Source organism: Musca domestica, unplaced genomic scaffold, assembly GCF_030504385.1.
Source record: "Musca domestica strain aabys unplaced genomic scaffold, Musca_domestica.polishedcontigs.V.1.1 33, whole genome shotgun sequence".
NCBI classification, from domain to species: Eukaryota; Metazoa; Arthropoda; class Insecta; order Diptera; family Muscidae; genus Musca; species Musca domestica.
Genome location: NW_026712312.1, coordinates 6915042 through 6937084, shown reverse-complemented (window position 1 = coordinate 6937084; position 22043 = coordinate 6915042). Strand labels below are relative to the sequence as shown.

Sequence of the window (22043 nt, the reverse complement as noted above, 5' to 3'; positions counted from 1 at the left end):
CCGAATATCGGGAGGTACTGTTATATGGGGACTATACCAGAACGTGGACCGATATATCTCATTTTCAATACCAACCATCCTAGACACAATGCAAATAGCTCTGCTAAATTTTGGCGCTCTACGTCAAATAATGTGGGCTGTATCGTGATTTCAACAGACGGACAGACAGACAGACGGACAGACATAGAATAGGGTCTAAGACGAATTTTTAAGGATTTTACAAACGGAATGACAAAGTTAATATACCCTCCTTTCCAAGGTGGAGGGTATATATATATATATATATATATATATATATATATATATATATATATATATATATATATATATATATATATATATATATATATATATATATATTATATATATATATATATATATATATATATATATATATATATATATATATATATATATATATATATATATATATATATATATATATATATATATATATATACCCTCCACCTTGGAAAGGAGGGTATATTAACTTTGTCATTCCGTTTGTAAAATCCTTAAAAATTCGTCTTAGACCCTATTCTATGTCTGTCCGTCTGTCTGTCTGTCCGTCTGTTGAAATCACGATATATATATATATATATATATATATATATATATATATATACTAGCTGAACCCGGTGCGCTTCGCTACCCCTTTTGATTTTATATGCATTCAAAAATTTTTTACGAATATATGTTGGTTAAAAAAACAAATTTAAAATTAAAAAAAATTATTGCACTACTTTAATGCGCAAATAAACCAAACCATTAGAAAAGCAGTAACATACACGGATTTATTTCATAGCAAATACCAAGCGTGCAGGAAACTGCAATTTTTTAAAGTTGAGTGGCATTTCTATTGCAATTAGTGAATTCGAGATAGCAACATACTTCGCCGTAATAAGCGTATTTCAAATTAATTGTTGTGTTGTTTTTTAGTGTTAGCATAAGGCGTTGTGGGTCAATGGTTCTTATTAAAATCATATCCCAATCTGATCCGATTTAAATATAATTTAAAAAAAAAAATTACTTTTACACCAAATTCCGCCACACCTTTCATATTTCATTGAAATTGGTGCGTCTAATATGTGAAATCGGCCGAGAATATATATATGGGAGCTATATTCAAATCTTAACTAATTTCCAATTAATTTGTCACATTTATTATTGTAACCAAATTCCGCCACACATTCTGAATTTCATTGGAATCGGTCATATATATCGTGTTTGGTGCATAACATGTATGAAATCGGCCGAAATATATATGTTAGCTACACCCAAACCTCAACTGATTTCAACATAATTTGGCATTTTTTTCTGGTGCCAGATTTCGTTTCTCTCGCTTTGGGTGCATCAAATATGTGAAATCGGCTGAGTATATATATGGGAGCTATAATCAAATCTGAGCGTATTTGAATATCATTTGTCAAATTTATTTTTGTACCAAATTTAACCACTCATGCCGAATTTCATTGGAATCGGAAATACGTATCGTGTTTTGTGCATCAAATATGTGAAATCGGCGGAAAATATATATGGGAGCTATATCCAAATCTGAACCGATTTTAATATAATTTGACTAATTTATTTTCTAATCCAAATCCCGTTACATATTTCAAATTTCTTTGGAATCGAACATACATATCGTGTATGGTGCATAAAATACATGAATCGGTCGAAAATATATATGAGAGCTATATCCAAATCTGAACCGATTTTAATATAATTTGACAAATGTATATTTGTTTTAATTTCCGCCACACATTCAAAATTTCATTGAAATTAGAGATACATAGCGTGTTTGGTGTATCAAATACATGAAATCGGTCGAAAATATATATGGGAGCTATATCCAAATCTGAACCGATTTCAATTTAATAAGACTAATTGATTTTGGCTCCCAATTCCGTTACTTATTTTAAATTTCATTAAAATTGGAAATACATATCGTGTTTGGTCCACCAAATACATGAAATCGGCCGAAAATGTATATGGAAGCTATATCCAAATCTGAACCGATTTCAATATAATTTGGGAAATCAATTTTTTAGATAAAATCTATCACACGTTTCAAATTTCATTGAAATTGGGGATACATAGCGTGTTTGGTGCATCAAATGCTTGAAATCGGCGGAAAATATATATGGGAGCTATATCCAAACCTGAACCGATCTCAATATAATTTGACAAATTTATTTTCGGATCAAATTCCGTCACTCATTCCAAATTTCATTGAAATCGAACATTCATATTGTGTTTGAGGCATCAAATGAACGAAATCGGTCGAAAATATATATGGGAGCTATATCCAAACCTGAACCGATTACAATATAATTTGGCAAACTTATTTTTGTTCCAAATTCCGTTACGCATTCCAAATTTGGAGACTGTATCTTTAATCGATCAATAGATATGTGCATATAAAATCTAAATTTTTGGGAGGTACCTCCGATTCTGATGCTATATCTCCAGTTCCAAGTGGAAATTCAAAAATGTATATAGCCTATGTTACTTTCAGGCGATGTTGCAGTATATATGGAAATTTTCAGGAAAATCTATTCAGCGGTTTTCGAGTCCATAAATTACAAACAAACAAACAAACAAACAAACAAACAAACATACAAACATTTTCCTCTTTTATAGATATAGATATATATTTATGAGGCACATTTCAGCCGTGTGAAATATGTCCACAAATTGAAATTGTCAATTTCCACCCCCTCCCAAAAAAAAAAAAAAAAAAAAAAAAAAAATTCAATAAAAACTCCAATAACTTCCATGTTAATATCAATCCACCACTCCATATGTTACCCTTCAATCGCTACCAGAAAAAAAATTACTTCCAGCGGCAACCCACAAAGAAACACTAATTCAGTTATTTTGTGAAAAGAACAACAATCAGCACTGGCGCCATCATTGTTTAAAAAAAATGTTTGTTCTCTGTTTTGTTTGTGTATGCATATCATCATTCATATGTGTATATGATCGATTGTTTTCCGAATGTATGTATGTGTGTTTGTCTTGTTTTTGTATTTGATGTTTTAATTTGCAAGTAAATAACTTTTAAATCTTTTTCTAATTGATTGAAATCTACCGCATTTATCAGCCACAAACACAGCAGCAGCAATAACAACAACAGAAAGAACTCCACCAAGTAACGGCAGCTAGGCAACGAATTAAGGATAACAGCAGCAGCAGGGACGGCCAACCAGGAACTGAGAGAGCCCTGGCTCCCACAAAACAAAAAAAGAGAATTATAAAAATGCATAAAATTGTTTAATATTCTGTTTTTGTATTTTTTAATTGACAATTTTTTATGGCATTTGTTTAATTTCATTAAATTGTTGTATAATTTCAGTGATTCTGTTTTTTTGTTTCGTTACAAATATTTGGTTGTTGTGCTTGTGTGTGCGTGTCATGCCGTGCCGTGCGTGTAGGTGTCGTCCGTCTGTTTGTTTACTTTCCTGCTGCTAATTATGTTAAATAGTTTTTGTGGTATTTGTAGCCATAGAATGTTTTCGCAAATTAATTGAAAAATTACAATAATTAACCGCTTATCAAACAAACCTTTTGTATCTCTGCCAGGCTGAATTGTGGGTGTTGGCGAACAGGTCGTTATTGAATGGTGGAGTGATGAGGTAGCGTATACTTCACATTGCTAATTGAACGGATTGCAAATAACTCATACGACATAATCAAATTTAAATATTTTGTTTTTTTTTTTTTTAACATTTGTATCCTAGCCAAGTTTTATTAACTGCCAATTGGGTCTATTATTTTTATTAAATATATTTTTAAAAGTAATTTAGGAAAATGCTTTAGGCACAGCCTTAGACCCTGAATGTCAGAGCTGTTTACATTAATTAATTAATAATTAAAAAATTATAAAAAAATAGCAATAAAAAATATGGTAGAGATATTTGTTTACCAACGGCTATAATTAGTTTCTAATCTCATCTGCATAATAACCAATTAAATTTATTTGAATTTTCTAATAACAAACAATGTAAAAAAATCTATGAGAGAGTGCAGAATTGAATGTCATTGGCCCGAAGTTATTTAAAAATTAAAAAAAAAAAAAAAAAAACAAAGAAAAAACATTTAAATAAAATAATGACATTTGTTTAGATTTTGTTTATCTAAGTAAAGGAATATATACCAATTTCTATTTGCGATATACAACTAGTGTAAAAATGAAGATTACTGTATCCGAGGTACACATTACTCCACAAAAATTATCATTAGGAAATACATGGGATTTCAATATAGCAGTTCCGTAGTTTTTTTTTTTTGCATTTTCGAGTCAAATTTGTTCAAATATGGTGTCGTTGGTTATAACTAGCTAAGACGACTTTTGCCCCCGCAAATATTGTCCAATTTAATGGAAAATATGACTAGAAGGCCAAAAATATCGCTGAAAGGCCAAAGATACTTGATAAAATGATATTAACTACTGGGTGAGATAAAAAAAAAACTGCAACAAAGTCAAACGCCATATTTTTTTTTAATTTTATTGAATAAAATGGCCCTGAGTCCTGTTGGAATGTCCAATTTCTGCGAACAAAATGTTTGCATGCTCAAGGCTTTAATACACCCTCCAGAATATTTTTGCGATAATATTCGGCGGTGGTGCACATTTTCAGCTGAACTCTTTAGCAACTAAACACGGACAACGAATGTTTTCTGATCGGAGAAAACCAAATTCGGCAGTTCACCACTTTCGGCCAAGCGAAGCAACTCTTTAGCTCTTTTGAATCTATTTTCTTTCTTTTGCGGTGTAAGTTTTTGCATTTTTTGGAATTTCAATGGCTTTACCCCGAGCTCATTTTTCAATATTTGCCGAATGGAATATTGCGATATGTTCTGCTCACGAGCCATTTTTCGGCCACTGCAACGCGGGTTTCGATTAGTCAGTGAAATTAAAAGAAAATTTGCACCATTTTTATTACCAGGTTTATTTTACACCAAAATTGAGAATATTTTTATGAAATTTTATCTAGATTTCTTTTCTTTTGCACTTCCCCAAAAATTAAGTATAAGTAGAAGAATAAGTGGAGAATAAGCAGAATTGAAACGCGTGAAATGAGTAGTAAAAATGTCGATACATAATTTTTTGCACCTTCATCCATGTTACCAGAGAGGTAATATATCATTTAATACGTGCCTCATCGAAAAAACGGTTTTAGGTCTCTTTGGACCAAATCCGTTTCAGCCTGGTCCGGACTATAACTCTCGAAGGGAGCATCCAATTTGGTCCAAACTTGGTACGTACCAATATTATTGTAAAATTTAGATCGAGTTCGGAGATGAGCAATATCGGTCCACTCTTTCTGATACCTTCCCACAAAAGGTCAACTTTTCCGAAGAAAATAATTTACCTCATATAAAGAGAAAGAATCATTCAGTTTTGTAGAAACTTTGCTAATCCCAATATTTTTGTCGGTGCTAGGTCTGGTGCAAAAATGAAAAATACCAACCTAATCCTACAAGTACCTCTTCCACAAAGGGTAAAAATTTGAATAATTATATCTCTCCAAAAATGCGAAATAAGATCACATCACTTCTATCAACTCAAGATATATTATGAAAATTGTAGATATCGGCTTATTCTTTCCAGTACCTCCCGTACAAAGGGTCAAAATTTTGAAGGACAAAACGCTCATAAGAGGAATGCAATCAATTCTCTTTAATTTCCACACATCCCAATATATTTACTAACGATATATCTGGTGTGAAGATGGAATATATCAGCCTACCTCTTCTGATACCTACCTCACAAAGAGTCGCAATTTTTAGTATTTATATCTCTCAAAACTTACGAAACAAATCAGCAATGCTTTTCTACAAATATCTTTCAACCAGAGATCTCCTTCCCACTCCTTCTAGTACCTCCCCTATAAAAGATCAAAAGTTCGAACACTCATAACGCTAGGCCGAGGGTATACATCGACTGATACTTTTTGACTTGTATTTGGGGGTATATATCATTTGATACGACCAAAACGTCATCGAAAAAACGGTCTTATCCGTTTCAGGATATTTCGAGTAGATCTAGCGATGTCCGTCCCACACGCACGATAACTCTCGAAGGGAGCATCCGATTTCGCCCAAACTGGGTACATCGTAATATTATTGTCCAACTTAAATCGAGTTACTTACTCCACAAAGGTCAAAATTTTTAAGATAATCTGATTTACCTCCAACTTTGCAGATCCTAATATTTGCATCAGTGCTAGGGCAGGTGCGAAAATGGGCAATATCTGTCCACTGCATCAAGTACCTACACCACAAAGGGTAAACATTTTAAATAATTATAACTCTTATAAAATTGGATATAAGAGTCCGATTGTCTTCAAATTAATCAAATCACAATTATTTTATTATGGTGTGCAGACGGGATATATCGGTCATGTATCCTTCTGATACCTGTCCAGCAAAGGGTATAAGTTTTGAAAAATCAAGAAGCTCATAAAACGCGAAATTAGCATTCGATTCCATTCAGAATTGGTACATATTAATACTTCACCATCAACACAAGATCAGTTATAAAGATGGTAGAGATTGGACCATGTCTTCTGGTACCTCCCCCAGATAGGTTTCAAGTGTTTGAAGTGAACACAAGAACTGTTGTGAATATGATATATATCTGCGAACCCCTTATGGCACCTCACCGACAAAGGGTCACAATTTCTAATACTTTTATTTGTCATATCTTGCGATTAGGAACTCATACGATTAGGAACTGGAGTCTGAATTATGAACTAAATTAACACAAATCTATATAAGTATTGGCTGAAGAATAATGAGACAGCGAGATCTCATAGCCTATGCGCCGAGCTGTTTAAAACCTAAAGCCTATGGTCAATGAAATAATTAGACAATAACAATGTGGCTTTAGACCTGAAAAGTCGATCATTGACCTGCGGCATTGTCTACAATTCCAAACTATGTCTGAGTTTCGTATCCCCGCAAAGCTCATCCGGCTGTAAAATGGCTTTAACTACCACGAGATCTTTAATTAAAACAAATAAAAAAGCTGTAATTCGACTGGGCCGAACTTTGAATACCTCCATACCCACTTTGAATACCCACCATTTGGAACGAATTTGGCACTTCTCAAGAACAATAAAAACCCTTAAAAATTCTGTTAAAATCTTATAAATACCCAATGTAGCTGTTATATTAGGGTCTATATGACGACATAGGAAACTTTTGTCAGAAGCCATTACAATACACCAATGCGAAATTTGAAAAAAATCGCGGAATAATGTAGTTAAAATCATCAAAATACTGAATTTCGGGAGGAACCGTTATATGGGGGCTATACGAAGACGTGGACCTGCACAGACAATTTTTTGTCTTAGGCTGTAGTATCCATTACGATAGTGTGATCCTGCTGGCAAATGTTATATGAGAGGCTAACTTCAAAAGAAGCGGCACAGTCCAGACCAATAGCCACATGTTACTAGCTTATTCTGATGATGTAGATGTGTGATCATGGGACTATCAGTAAAATAAGTAACTGACACATTTTGTGAAGGTTGAAGATGAATGTGCTAAATGAAGATATATTGTTCATTTCATATTTTCATAGAACAAGAATCCAGCCCAAGGTGTTGTATATAAGATTCGAGGAGAGCTATGACCCAGTAAGTAGAATTTTTTTTCTATGGTCAACATTTTGAGTAATTATAACTCTAAAAACATGCAAAACACATCAACTTCTTATCTCACTCTACAGGTCGCAATTATGGTCCGATCTTCACGAAATTTAGAATATAGGTGGGCTAGGACCACAACAACTAACTGCACGACGGAGTTCGTAAATATTGGGCAAATATTCCTGATCAAAAACCTAAGGGTAATATCTGGGCAGTGCTCCATGGCATTATTTCAAAAACGAAATCTTCCAAAATGGATTTGGACATAAGGGGCCTTTTAACATGTTGTGGGGTATATCATGGTCGGTCCCGCACGGCTATAACCTTTGCTTACTTGTTTCTATTTCGATTAGAAATTTCCTGCAAGTTGAACTTATGCTGAAAATAAGCCGGAATGACAACAAAAAAGTCACATCATAAAAATTGAAATTGATTGAATTTCCTAAGAATGTGTTTTTCAAATGTGTAATTAAATTGATATAAACAACAACGCATTTAAATGTTACTACTCAAAACAAGACACTTTGAAATTTTCTAAGAAGTCTGTTTGCAGTCTGCTTCATTTCCAGGCATGCATATGCATGAGCTGAAAAATGTGTTGATTTGTTATTGAATTTTCTTCTTCTAATAAACAGAAATAACAAATAACATCACAAAAAAAAAAAAAAAATCAACAACAACAACTTATTTTTTTGCGATAGTCAATTTTCATTTTCAATACCAGAATTGCAATATTAAATTTTATGTTTTTAAATTCTCTTCAAAAGCCCCATTTCGATTTGCCTGATGGGTAGCAATGCCGCCGAGTGTGAAATTCCTTTGGAAAATCCCCAACAAATTTTTAATGTTTTAATTTGATGTTGGAAACATTTTTTTGGTCCGGATTTCATTTTTGCGTTTAATGGCATCGTAAAAAATCGATTGGATTTGTTTTTGTTGTTGTACATGAAATTGGTTTTTAATCATGTCACATATGTGAGTGAGTGTGTGTGTGTCTATATGGTATGTTGGCAATTTAACAGAATTGTCGTAAACTATTAACAACTTGAGAGAATTTCAAAGTCAATTTGATTTGTTGCTATTTGTTGGAAATCGTTTGTGAATCTAATAAAAAGAAACTATGAAATCATTTGAGCCACAGTATTTGACCTGCCGATGAACTGAGTTTTCTAGCGTTTGGAATATAATATTTGTAGTATAAGATTTGATGTGGGCCATACAGGGTAAGATGAAAAAGTTACAACCAACTTCTGACTGCTGTCATTTCTAAGCCACTCAACCGACAGCATTTTGGTGAGAATTTTCCAAAAAAAATTATTCGTGATGGAATTCAAGGGTGATAGTGTGATTTCTTTATATTTGGCTGGAAAAACACAAGTGGCTATCGTTAGAGCACTCCAGTATTTAAATGTGAATAAATATTTTGTGTCTCGTACCATCGGTAGCGTAGCCTAACGTCAAAGAAGTGGACGGAAGACAACAGCAACATCAGCAGAAATGGTTCGAAAAGTAAAGAACTGACTTTATCGAAACCCGCGTCGCAATGGCCGAAAAATGGCTCGTGAGCTGAACATATTCCAATATTCATATCAAATATTGAAAAAATGAGCTCGGGTTAAAGCCATTGAAATTCCAAAAAGTGCAAGAACTTACACCGCAACGGAAAGGAAATAAACTCAAAAGAGCTAAAGAGTTGCTTCGTTTGACCGATAGTGGTGAACTGCCGAATTTGTGTTTCTCTGATGAGAAAACATTCGTTGTCCAGCAGTTTGTAAACAAAAAAAAAAAAATTATCGGGTTTACTTGCCAAAGAGTTCAGCAGAAAATGTGCACTTTCGGTTGGCCACCAGAACTCAAGCGCCGGCCATGGTGATGGTGTGAGCCGCCATAACAACCGATGGTCGGTCTCTACTCGTACTAATCGACCGTGGCATCAGAATAAATGCCGAATATTATCGCGAAAATATTTTGGAGGGTGTATTAACACGCAAACATTTTGGTCGCAGACCTTGGACATTCCAACAGGAATGTCCATTTCTTGGACATTCCAGCACCATCGCACTCTTCGCTTCATTTCCAGCGCACAATGGCCACCAAAATCTCCTGATTCCAATCCGTTGGACTATTGTGTCTGCAGTATTTTGGAAAGCAAGGTTGGCACTAAAAAACACCAAAGTTTCGATCACCCCAAACAAATGCTTCGCCGGGAATGGGCCAAAATACCACAGAGCAACATTCGGGCAGCGTGTGACAGTTTCATTGGCCGTTTGAAGGCCATAATTCGAACCAAAGGTGACAAATTCGAACAAATCTAAACTTATATTAAAATTTGATGCTATTTCCGAATTCTTTTGCTTTCATTCAGTAAAATTAAAAAAAAAATTAAAATTATAGCGTTTGTTGCAGTTTCTTTAATCTCACCCTGTATAAAATATTTGTACCCCACAAGAAAGGCTTTGCATAAACTTCCATCCAACATAAAAATAATACATAAGTAGCTTGCAATTGTTTCAACGATATATTTACGGTATTTTTGCCTATTTTTAATACCAAAATGAAATCAAAACTTTATAAATCTCATGCATCATTGTCTTTTTTTTGCCGAACAACAAATACCCCAGATGTAGTTAAATTTTATGTCCATTTCTAAATATAAGAAATATACAAACAAAACCAAAAAAAAAAAAGAATCGAAAATTCCAATTGCCCCCCATGGTGTAGCATCTTGTTCATCATTTCGCACATTAAATATTAAGAATGTATTTTGGAATATCAAAACAATGGCATGTTTGCATGTTTTTCACACTTTTATGGTGGCTCTAAATTATTTCACCTTTCAGCAGCGTAAACAAATGATTGAATTTTGGCTGCCACGACCACAGCCAGCCATCCATCCACCAACCGAGCGTAGCCGGGTGGGGAAATTCACTGGCTGGAGAATTTTCGATAAATATTTGCAAATTTGTTTTTGTTGGCGTCGAAATTAGCTTTTTATATGAGGTATTTAGGGGGTGTATTGAAATAAATTATGGGTTGGATCCAAGGAAAGGGTTCTTTTCATTTAAATTACTTTTAAAGGCTAGGCCACTGAAGTTGGAGAATTTAAATATATCCTACAAAATAGTAATAAAAGGGTTTCCATTTGGTAATCCAAATCTATACAAATTCATCCATATACGTGGCAACAATTTCTGTTCGAGGATTTTGATAATTGGGTACAAACGTTATAGAATATAGGGCTAGTAAATGTCTCATCTTCGTTTGCGTAATGTTTTAATAAAGTTGTAAACAAGTATAGTATCTTTTTTTAAAATTTTGTGATATGTTGTTGCAAAACCGTCAGGCAAAATCCCATTATTGTTGTTTTTATAAAAACAACGTTTGTTTATGAGTGGAGAACGATGGTAATGTTTACCAGGGGGTTAGGCAGGGAATACCTAGGTTTCGGAAAGAGCCACCAATCCTCATCAGTTCCCTTGTTTCTTGCCTGGGATATTCTCCCCAGAAGTTATTTTAAAAAAATAGAAGAGGAACAAAAGAATTATATAAAACTAAAATTCTTTTGGAAAATCTTCTAAATCTTACAACCGCACTTATAAACATTTACATCTTTCTCCACTTTGTTATGCTTTCGTTCAACCTGAACGAAGTAACATAACCATGTAAGTTTGTTTTGTCTGTTACAACAAAAACCCCTTCGTCGACCGTGCCTGTGTCTATTAATAGAACAGAGTTTGGCTTGCTTGTTTGGGATACCATAGTATTTTGTTGTTGCAAAATCGTCAGGCGAAATCCCATTATTGTTGTTTTTATAAAAACAACGTTTGTTTATGAGTGGAGAACGATGGTATAAAAAATTGGTTGTAAAAAGTAACGCTTTTAGCATATTACTTCTTAACAGTGTTCTTCTATGCTTTCAAGTGCTCTTGGATGTTATTTTCGAAGTGCATGGCAATATTTTAATATATTACTGGATATGGGGATTTTTATCAGAAAATTGAAAGAAAGCCGAAGAAACATTCATTAAAACATTACGAGATATTTCAGCATTTTTGGTTTTGTCTTTATATACAGGGTGAGATAGAAAAAACTGCAACAAAGTCAAAAGCCATAATTTTTACATTTTTATACCCTCCACCATAGTATGGAGGGTATATTAAGTTTGTCATTCCATTTGTAACACCTCGAAATATACATTTTAGACCCCACAAAGTATCAGCATAAATTTCTATCCATTATAACAATGTCCGTCCGTCTAATCGCTCTAGCTTCCGAACGAAATGAAGTAAGTTGATAAAAATTTACTAACAAATGTATTATGTCTGCTGAATTTTGGCATTGAAAATGGGCCATGTAGGATTTCGAATAGCCCCCATATAACGATACCTCCCGATATGCGGTATTTTGATGATTTTAGCGACATTATTTAACGGAATTGTTTCAAAATTGTTATTTGAAGTTTTTGAAGGTCCACGTCTTCGTATAGCCCCCATATAACGGTACCCCCATATTTTCGACATTATTTACCGGAACTATTTTAAATTTAGTATTTGAAGTTCGTAACGAATACTACACCCTACGACAGAAAATTGTCAGTGCAGGTCCAAGTCTTCATATAGCCCCCATATAACGGTACCCCCTGACATTCGGTATTTTGATGATTTTAGCGACATTATTTACCAGAGCTATTTTTAATCTTATATTTGAAATTCGTAATGAATTCTACAGGACCACGTCTTCGTATAGCCCCCATATAACGGTACCCACCGTTATTCGGTATTTTGAATGATTTTAGCGACATTATTTACCGGAATTGTTTCAAATTTCGACTTTGAATTTCATAATGGATATTATAGCATGTGACAGAAAATTGTCCGTGCAGGTCCACGTCTTCGTATAGCCCCCATATAACCCCCTATGCCAGAAAATTGTCTGTGCAGGATTATGACAAGAGTTGCGTATGCAGGTCCACGTCGTCGTAAATACCCTAATATACGGCTAAATTCGGTATTTTTAAAATGTTTAACAGAATTTTTAATGGATTTAAATGTTTTGAAAATTGTCAAATTTGTACCAAATGGTGGAGGGTATTCAAAATTTACTTGTTTTTTTTTTTACTTGTTTTTTTTTTTTAATTTTATTGAATGAAAGCAAAAAATGTCGGAAATAGCATCCTATTTTAGAATAAGTGTAGATTTGTTCGAATTGGTCACCTTTGGCACGATTTATGGCCTTCAAACGGCCAATAAAACCATCAGACGCTGTCCGCATGTTGCTCAGCGGTATTTTGGTCCATTCCTGGTGAAGCGCTTGCTTGAGGTGATCGACACTTTGGTATTTTTTAGTTCCAACCATGCTTTCCAAATACTCCAGACACAATAAATTTTTATTGATGCCACGAGCGGAGAGCGACCATCGACTGTTATGGCGGCCCACACTATCACCATGGCGGGCGATTGAATTCTGGTGGCCAATTTAAAGTACACATTCTCAGCTGACCTCTGTGGCAAGTAAACACGATTATTTTGTTTGTTTACAAACTGTTAGACAACGAATGTTTTCTCATTGGAGAAAACCAAATTCGGCAGTTCACCACTTTCGGCCAAGCGAAGCAACTCTTTAGCTCTTTTGAGTCTATTTTCTTTCTGTTGCGGAGTAAGTTCTTGCACTTTTTGGAATTTCAATGGCTTTAGCCCGAGCTCATTTTTCAATATTTACCGAATGGAATATGTTCAGCTCACGAGCTATTTTTGTGCCACTGCGACATGAGTTTCGATCAAGTCGCTTCTTTACTTTCGAACTATTTCTGCTGATGTTGCTGTTTTCTTCGGCCCACTTCCTTGACGTCCGGCTACGGTACCAGTATCACGGTAACGAGCGATGGTACGAGACACAAAAGATTTATTCGCGTTTAAATGCTGGAGTGCTCTAACGATAGCCAATTCCGGTTTTCCAGCCAAATTTAAAGAAATCAAACTATAACCCTTGAATTCTATCACGAATAACTTTTTTTTTGGAATATTCTCACCAAAATTCTTATGTACGCTTGTAAACAATATAAACAGTTGTCATTGGAATAATTTTAACAGCTGTCGGACGAGTAGCTTGGAATTGCCAGCAGTCTGAAGTTGGATCAGGATCAGCGTAAAATTCTAAATCCATTTAACGATGTCCGTCTGTGTGTCTGTATGTGATAATCACGCAATCTTTTGAACGAAATTGAGATAGAAGGCTAAACTTTTGCACACGAGTGTATTTTGACAGCGGGCAGGTTATATTCGTAATTGGATCAGTCGGGTGGGTAAACAGTTGAACCTGTTCCAGCCCCTTTTCAACTATCTTTCTAACTAATAATAGAGTTAATGCATGAGGTCATAATCAGAAACTTATATTATTTATTCGTGGGAATGCTATACCAGGAGCTCCTAACATTAAAGGAACTAATTCCTTTCCAAATCCAGAATTGTTTCATATTTCCTATTTGAAGATCGTAATGGGTACTACAGCAGGTACACAGGTCTTCGTATAGTCCCCATATAACGATTTTCATTTAAGATATACTTCTCGGAATTTTGTGAAATTATTCAAGTTCCTTCCAAATGGAATTAAATTTCGGTGCGACGAAACTTAGCTGCGTTTTTACTTTGTCTTTATACATACGTTTAACATTTGGTTATATCAATATTATGGACAACTTGCTTCATAGAGAAGTATTTTATTAATTTTTCAGAATTTTCAATTTACGACTGATATTGGTACAAACATATTTGACGGATAAATTATAGTATATCTCTTTCATGTTTATATATTATACATGTATGCATTAGCCTAATTTAATCATCGACATTTACAAATCACACACATAAATAGCTGTATCAGCCATTCTCCTTCCCAAAAAAAAGCAATAAAAATTAAATTATCTCCCACACAGCCATCACCTTCTATCGATTTCATAATTTATCAATTTTGTCATTATATTTCTGCACTTTACAACGAAAATATTTCAAAATTTCAATTGGGCATTAAATAACAAAGATTAATGACGATATTTGAGACTAAAATAAATAATAACCGACTGATTGACCTTTTGTGTGTTTGAAGTGCAAATTGGCACTTAAGTGCAATAGAAAATGATTATTGGCAAATAGGATTAATGAAATGGATACTCCTGTTGTTGCCGGGCACTAAAACTCACACTCACGCGGCTCTCCAACCCTTTTGTATTCATTTCATCCAATACAATTTATTGATTAAACTGGGCCCAGTGTAAACATGGCTGTTGTGTAAAGAGCAAACCGAAACAACAGCAAAAAATGCAACGAAGAAATAAACGTTTGCTGTTTTTTTTGCTTTATCTTGGCATTTTTTGATTTTTTTTTTGTGTAACGAAATCTTCGAGAAAGATATTAATTATTATTCATAAATATTTACATAGCCATACAAGAGATAAACGATTGAATTTCGAACAAACACCCACCCCTTGGCCCCGTCGCATTAATGCAATTATGAGACGGACCAAAGAAATTTCCCGAGATAAGGAATAAATAAACGACGGCTCGATGGAGAATATAAACTTGTTAAACGTCTGTTAACACTTAATTGGCTTTTTTGTGCCGCGAATAACCCAACATGCAAAGCACAAATATTTGCAAATACTTTCGTATTTAAGATGAGCTGTTTCTTTTGTTCTCTGGGCCTCTCGATTAACGATAAACAATAACAATTACAAGACATTGAACACCGCGGCAGGCTGGCCATAATTTGCCATGCAAGTTTAATGAACCAATAACGAGTTCTAGGAAATCGTCAGCGAAGAAGGCCGCCTTGCGTACCTTTAAAGCAACCCAGCTACATTGAAGATGAATGTCTGGGATTCTTTAAATTTTAATTGTTGTTCTCCTTCTCTCCACCTTCGCTGGCCCTCTAACTTACCTTGTGAAATGCTTTGCGAAAATTATCCGACAAAAAGGCATAGAGCACGGGATTGATGCAGGAACTGGTATAGGCCAAGGTTTGAGCGATGATTTGCAATATCACCGTCAGCTTGGTTGTCGTTTGATAGATGTCCAGCGCCTTTAAGAGTAAAATTAACTAAAAGGAAGAGAGAGAAAAATATGAAATGAAAATTAGATGAATATTTAATTGTTAATTATTTTGAAGATGAAAAATATGGGAGGACTATTATTATAACCCAAACAAGCTAATTTAAAAGACATTTTCTGGATTTCCAGGAACAATGACTATGTCGATAATCCTTCTCCGTTCTTATTTGCAAAGGTAGCAATGTTTTTTTTTTATTTTCAGACAACAAATTTAACAGAAATTTAATGCAAAGGAATTGGAGATAACAAAAATGGCTACTTTTTCTATTTTTTGTAGACTCCACCGCACTATGGAGGTTTCCGTCTGTGGAAATCATTCAACCTTCCGAAGTAGGTTGTTAAAATTTTTTGTGATGCGTTTAGGTTAGGTTTGCGTTGAAAATGGGCTTTGTAGATCCACAAATTGATTTATCCCACATATAACTGTACCGCCAGATTTGAGGTGTTTTAGCTGTTTTAATCATATTTTTGAACTGAATTTGCGGTAAATTAGCAGTTTGTGTGCCATATAAGTGAAAACATCCATGTCTGTATAGATTCAAGTTTAGGTATAGTCTTCATATATATTTACATCTGATATTCCGGATTTTTATGATTTGTGTCACATGTTCACTGGAGTTGTATCAGATTTGGTATTTGAAGATCGTAATGAACACAACCTCCATTGACAGAAAATTATTTACACAGGTCCATGCTTTATTATAACTCCCATATAACAACACCTCCCTATATTCGGTATTTTGATGATCTTAGCTATTGCAAATTTGGAGTTCGTAATAGGCACTACCCTCACTGGCAGATAATTGGCTATAGAGGTATACCTTTTTCTTATAACCTCATATAACTGCAAATCTGATATTCTGAGTTTTTAAAATGTAAGCGGCATTTTGTACAGTCTTATATTACATCTCGCAGGTTCTTTCCAAATGACGGAATACATTAAATTGGCTGCCCAAAATGGTTTCGAAGTGCATTTTCGTATGCGTCCCTAACTACTTCAGATGCTCACTTCGCTACCTAAAAAATATATAAAAGTGTTTTGAAAAGTTGGAATATTTGTGGACGAGGTGACAGAAGATGTAGACTGACTTCTCCTAAATTTACAATAAATAATATAAGCAGAAATGTACAGATGTATGAAGTTTGAAGTATACTAAGCACTGATTTCACATTTTTTTTAAAGATATTAGCCTAAATTTTGAACCTTTAAGGAAAAGGTGTGAGAAGATTTGAATGGACATTGTAATTTTTTGCAGAGGATATAAAGGCGATTCAAACATTACGGTTTGTAAAGTTTGAACTAAATCGTACACTTAACTCGGTAAATGTGAATTATTATTTTTCCAAATATTGTCAGTTTCCTAAGGAGATATTAGAAGAACTTGACCAATGTTTTATATTAATATTGAAATATTGAACCTTTGTGGTGGAGATACCAAATGGAGTGGTCAAATGTTGTCAATTTCCGCACTTGATTTAGTATTGATACCCGATATTCGCAATTTTGACGATTTTAGCCACTTTAATTTAATGATTTAAGACTTGGCATAATATTGTTCATATAGGTTCACGTTTTTCTATAGCCTCCATATAAAGGTATCTATCGATATTCAATATTTTGACGATTTTAGTCACACTTTCTAAAGGAATAGTTTAAAATTGGGTATTTGGAGATCATAATATGTTCTAGCTTCTGTGTCCGAATACTGTCTGTGTAGGCCCACATTTTCCTACCGCCCACATATAGCGAAATAGCTTCAAATTATTTAGGTTTCATTTTGGATTCCATATCCTGCAATAGAACGCTATGTATGTACTTTCCGATATTCGGTATTTTGACGATTTAAGCTAGATTTTCTAACGGAATTACTTAAAATTCATTTTATGGATTTTCGTATAACAACCACTATCCTCTCAATATACGGTATTTTGATCACTGAAGCCAATTTTTTCAGAATTGTTTAAAATTTTGATTAAATATTCCAAAAACAGAAGACACGCATATCACTGGAATACTGGCATTTCGGTATTTAAAGACAAATTTTTTTACATGAGTTACTTTCGAAATTGTAGAGGGTATAAAAAGTTCGTCCCGGCCGAAATTATGTGATTTTTACTTGTTTAAATAATTGGTATTCAATAGTCCATGTGTTGCCGTGATACGAACTTATAAAGGTGGAATTCGGAAATTTATAATTTCGATCCATATGCTCTCACGGCGTTAAACACTTTATTGCTAAAAATTGCTCCCATTGTCCGATTTGATATAAACTTCGAAATTTTAAACGAGAGGATGTTTTTTGTTTTTAGTATTTATTTAGTACACTTCAGGATAGTATTTAGAAATGGTTTTTTACTTTTATTAAAAACCAATTAACAACACTTAGTATAATTTTCCCATCATTCTCGTTATCTCGATATTTAAAGGACATCCTATTTTGTTTGTTGTGGGCCCAATTTTCGTGGCATCATTATTCATACTATAGCTTATGACAAAAAGTCCAGGTCCACGTCTTCGTATAGTCCCCATATAACGATACCTCCCGATATTCGCTGTTTGGATTATTTTAGCGACATTTTTTACTGGTACTGTTTGAAATTTCGTATTTTAAGTTCGGAAGCCGTACTACAGCCTATGAAAAAAATATTTATGCAGATCCACTAATGGTTTTCATTTAGACGGTATATTTCGACTGTTTTTTTTTTTGTTTTTGAAACATTTTTAAGTTCTTTCCAAATGGTGTGGGGAATAAAAAATTCGGACAAGCCGAACTTAGCAGTTTTTTACTTGTTTTTCTTTCAGTCCATCTATGCATTTTTACTTTTCTAGAATCGTACGTTTCAAAACTAGTATTTTTAAAAGATCTCTTTGATAATAAAATAATTAGATTATTCCAATTGCAATTCGAATGACAATATTTGAGTTTCGAATAATGCCATTTCTAATTTGAATTATTCTAATTGTAATTCGAATCGCTCCATTTGTAATTCAAATTATTTCAATTTTTTTCATCAAAATTTTAATGTAACAATTCGAATTACAATTGGAATAATTCGAATTACAAATGGAATTGTCGAATTTCAACTGAAATAATTTGAATTACAATTTATATTTTCGAATTACAATCTGATTAATTCGAAATACTAATAGCATTCTCAAATTACCATTAAAATATGTCGAATTACATCAGAAAAAGGTGTACATAGTCCATAATTCATTACAGTGTCTAATCGTATGAGTGATTTCATATATTCAATATCACTCATACGCAGTGTTTTTATGCAAACGACCGGAGTCCACGAAACTAGGAACGAAATTGTAGACAGGTCTTCTTTTGCAAAATCAGGACTATAGCTAAATCCGATATACACTTAAACTTGAGCCGATATATCCTGTTTCTTATATCAACAATACAAAATGTGTTGCTAATTTTCACAGCTTTACAATTTTGAAAAATTTCTAATGTCTGCATGTACCGTGCTACGGAATCTACGCATGGCGTAGTTATAAATATTTTGAAGAACTGAAATTGCAGGTATTTTCATAATTGCATAATACTTTCCACCATTTGGAAAAAACTTGAAAAATTGCGAAAATTCCGAAAATATAAATAAGTACGTAATTTGAAACAATTCAGATGAATACTGTCGCTAATATCACACAAATGCCAATTACACGAAGGTACCGACAATATTCTGCCTTAGATTAAAAAAAAATTAATAATTCCGGTCTGTAAAGTCTCTAAAATCAAAATACACATGTCTGCAAAATAAAAGCCTTCTATCCCAATTCGTTCGAAAGATAGTGTGATTACAACAGACGAATTGACGGACAGGCGGACATTTCGATCCACTTAGAATTTTACGCCGATCAAGAATATATGTACTTTGTTGGATCTGATTAGGGTATTTGCAAATGGAAGAATGAGAGTCTGCATGCTTTTCTTACATTATTTCCCATCACTTTAAACATGACGAGTACAGAAAATGAACAAAGTGCTTTTATTTCACAAAATACCACACCTCTTAATTTTATGAAAAAAAAAAAAAAAAAAACACCAGGATTACATTTCGTTGAATGCGACATGGATCCGACCAAACACCGCATTAACAAAATGAAATCTGTGGAAAGCATAATAACGACAGCTACAACAACAATAACAACCGACACAAATACTCGGTTCAAGCTTAAGTTCTAAATAGCTTCGGTGCTGCTTTATGGTTTGCTCGATGGCGTTTGATGTTGCTGCATTGCATTTCGCTGTAATCTGCTCATGTCGAATGTCGACGTCTATCGACAGCTATCGATGGACTTACTCACCTGTACGGGTAGCCATAATGAGGCAAATGCTATCACAACAACAACAACCAGACGTGTTACACGTTTCCGTCCGCGCTGTGATTCCATGGACATTCGAACCGAGGTACCATGTCGCCATAGACTTGTAATCATCCTCATGTAGAGACCGCTAATGACCATTAGCGGCAGCAGATACGAGCTGGCAAAGAATATCATCTGATAGACGGACAGTGATAGGAAATTGTTTTGCATAAACTGACACATTTCCAGGCTGTAGTTTGATCCCTCGATGCGCTGCACAAAAAAGTGAAAAAAAAACACAAATTGAGAATTAAAATTAGTGTATGTGAGTGTGTGTGCGATATATGAAATTGTGTTTGGATCGAAAAGGTGGTTTAGTAAAATACAAGAATTAAATGGAGAATCTTGTTATCTAAGGTATACATACAAGGTGAGATAAAAAACTGCAACAAAGTCAAGGGCAATAATTTTTACATTTTTTTTTTTACATTTTATTGAATCAAAGCAAAAAATGTCGTAAATAGCTTCAAATTTTAGAATAAGTTTAGATTTGTTCGAATTGGTCACCTTTGGCACGAATTGTGACCTTAAAAAGGAGAATGAAACCGACACACGCTGCCCGAATGTAGCGGTATTTTGGCCCATTCCCGCAGAAGCGCTTGCTTCAGGTGATCTACACTTTGATATTTTTTAGTGCCAACCTTGTTTTCCAAAATACATACTCCAGACAAAATAGTCCAACGGATTGGTATCCGGAGATTTTGGTCCGCTGAAAGTGAAGCGAGGAACCTCATTTTTAACCATTCTTGGGTGGCGCGTGCTGACTGCCATGGTGCTGAGTCCTGTTGGAATGTCCAAGGTCTGCGGCCAAACTGTTTGCGTGCCCAAGGCTTTAATACACCCTCCAGAATATTTTCGCGATAATATTCGGCATTTATTCTGATGCCACGGTCGATAAATGCGAGCGGAGAGCGACTATCGGCTGTCATGGCGGCCTACACCATCACCATGACCGACGCTTGAGTTCTGGTGGCCAACCGAAGGTGTACATTTTCAGCTGACCTCTTTGGCAAGTAAACATGATCTTTTTTTTTTTTTTGTTTACAAACTGCTGGATAACGAATGTTTTCTCATCAGAGAAACCCAAATTCGACAGTTCACCACTTCCGGTCAAACGAAGCTACCCTTTAGCTCTTTTGAATCTATTTTCTTTCTGTTGCGGTGTAAGTTCTTGCACTTTTTGGAATTTCAACGGCTTTACCCGAGCTCATTTTTCAATATTTGCAGAATTCATTTTCATTGCCATATGTTCAACTCACGATCCATTTTTCGGCCACTGCGACGCGTGTTTCTATCAAGTTGCATCTTTACATTTCGAATCATTTTTGCTGCTGTTGCTGTTTTCTTCAGTCCACTTCCTTGACGTTGGGCTACGTATCACGGTAACGAGCGATGGTACGAGACACAAAAGATTTGTTCACATTGAAAATGCTGGAGTGCTCTCACGATAGCCACATGTGGTTTTCAAGCCAAATATAAAGAAATCAAACTATCACGCTTGAATTCCATCACGAATAACTTTTTTTCTGGAAAATTCTCACCAAAATGCTTTTGTGCGCTTGCAAACAATATAATATGCTGTCACTGGAACAATGTTAATAGCTGTCGAACTTAGAAATGACAGCAGTCTGAAGTAGGTTGCAGTTTTTTATCTCATCCTGTATGTATGTGTATGCGATGTATCATAAGAATTCATTTGAAATTATTTTCAAATCGGATCCATATAACATACGCCGAACGCTAATAAATTACATAAAAATATGTTTATAATTCAAAATGATAAATAAAATTTCGAATATGTGGGGCCATGTTTCTAAAATATAAACTCTTATTTTCAGCATCACAAAATATTCGCCTATATTTATGTTCATGTATCCGAAACATTCCAATGAACTAACA

General features: G+C 34.4%; 1 protein-coding gene across 1 annotated transcript in view; it reads right to left on the bottom strand.

The window, feature by feature from the left end:
• LOC101892145 (allatostatin-A receptor) overlaps positions 1-22043 on the bottom strand; it is a 42415-nt gene that overhangs the window by 5347 nt on the left and 15025 nt on the right. The window contains exons 2-3 of the mRNA XM_059125476.1: positions 20085-20357; positions 15594-15752 (exon numbers count right to left, since the gene is read on the bottom strand). Coding sequence (XP_058981459.1) covers positions 15594-15752; positions 20085-20357 — 432 coding nt within the window. The remainder of the gene's footprint in view (positions 1-15593; positions 15753-20084; positions 20358-22043) is intronic.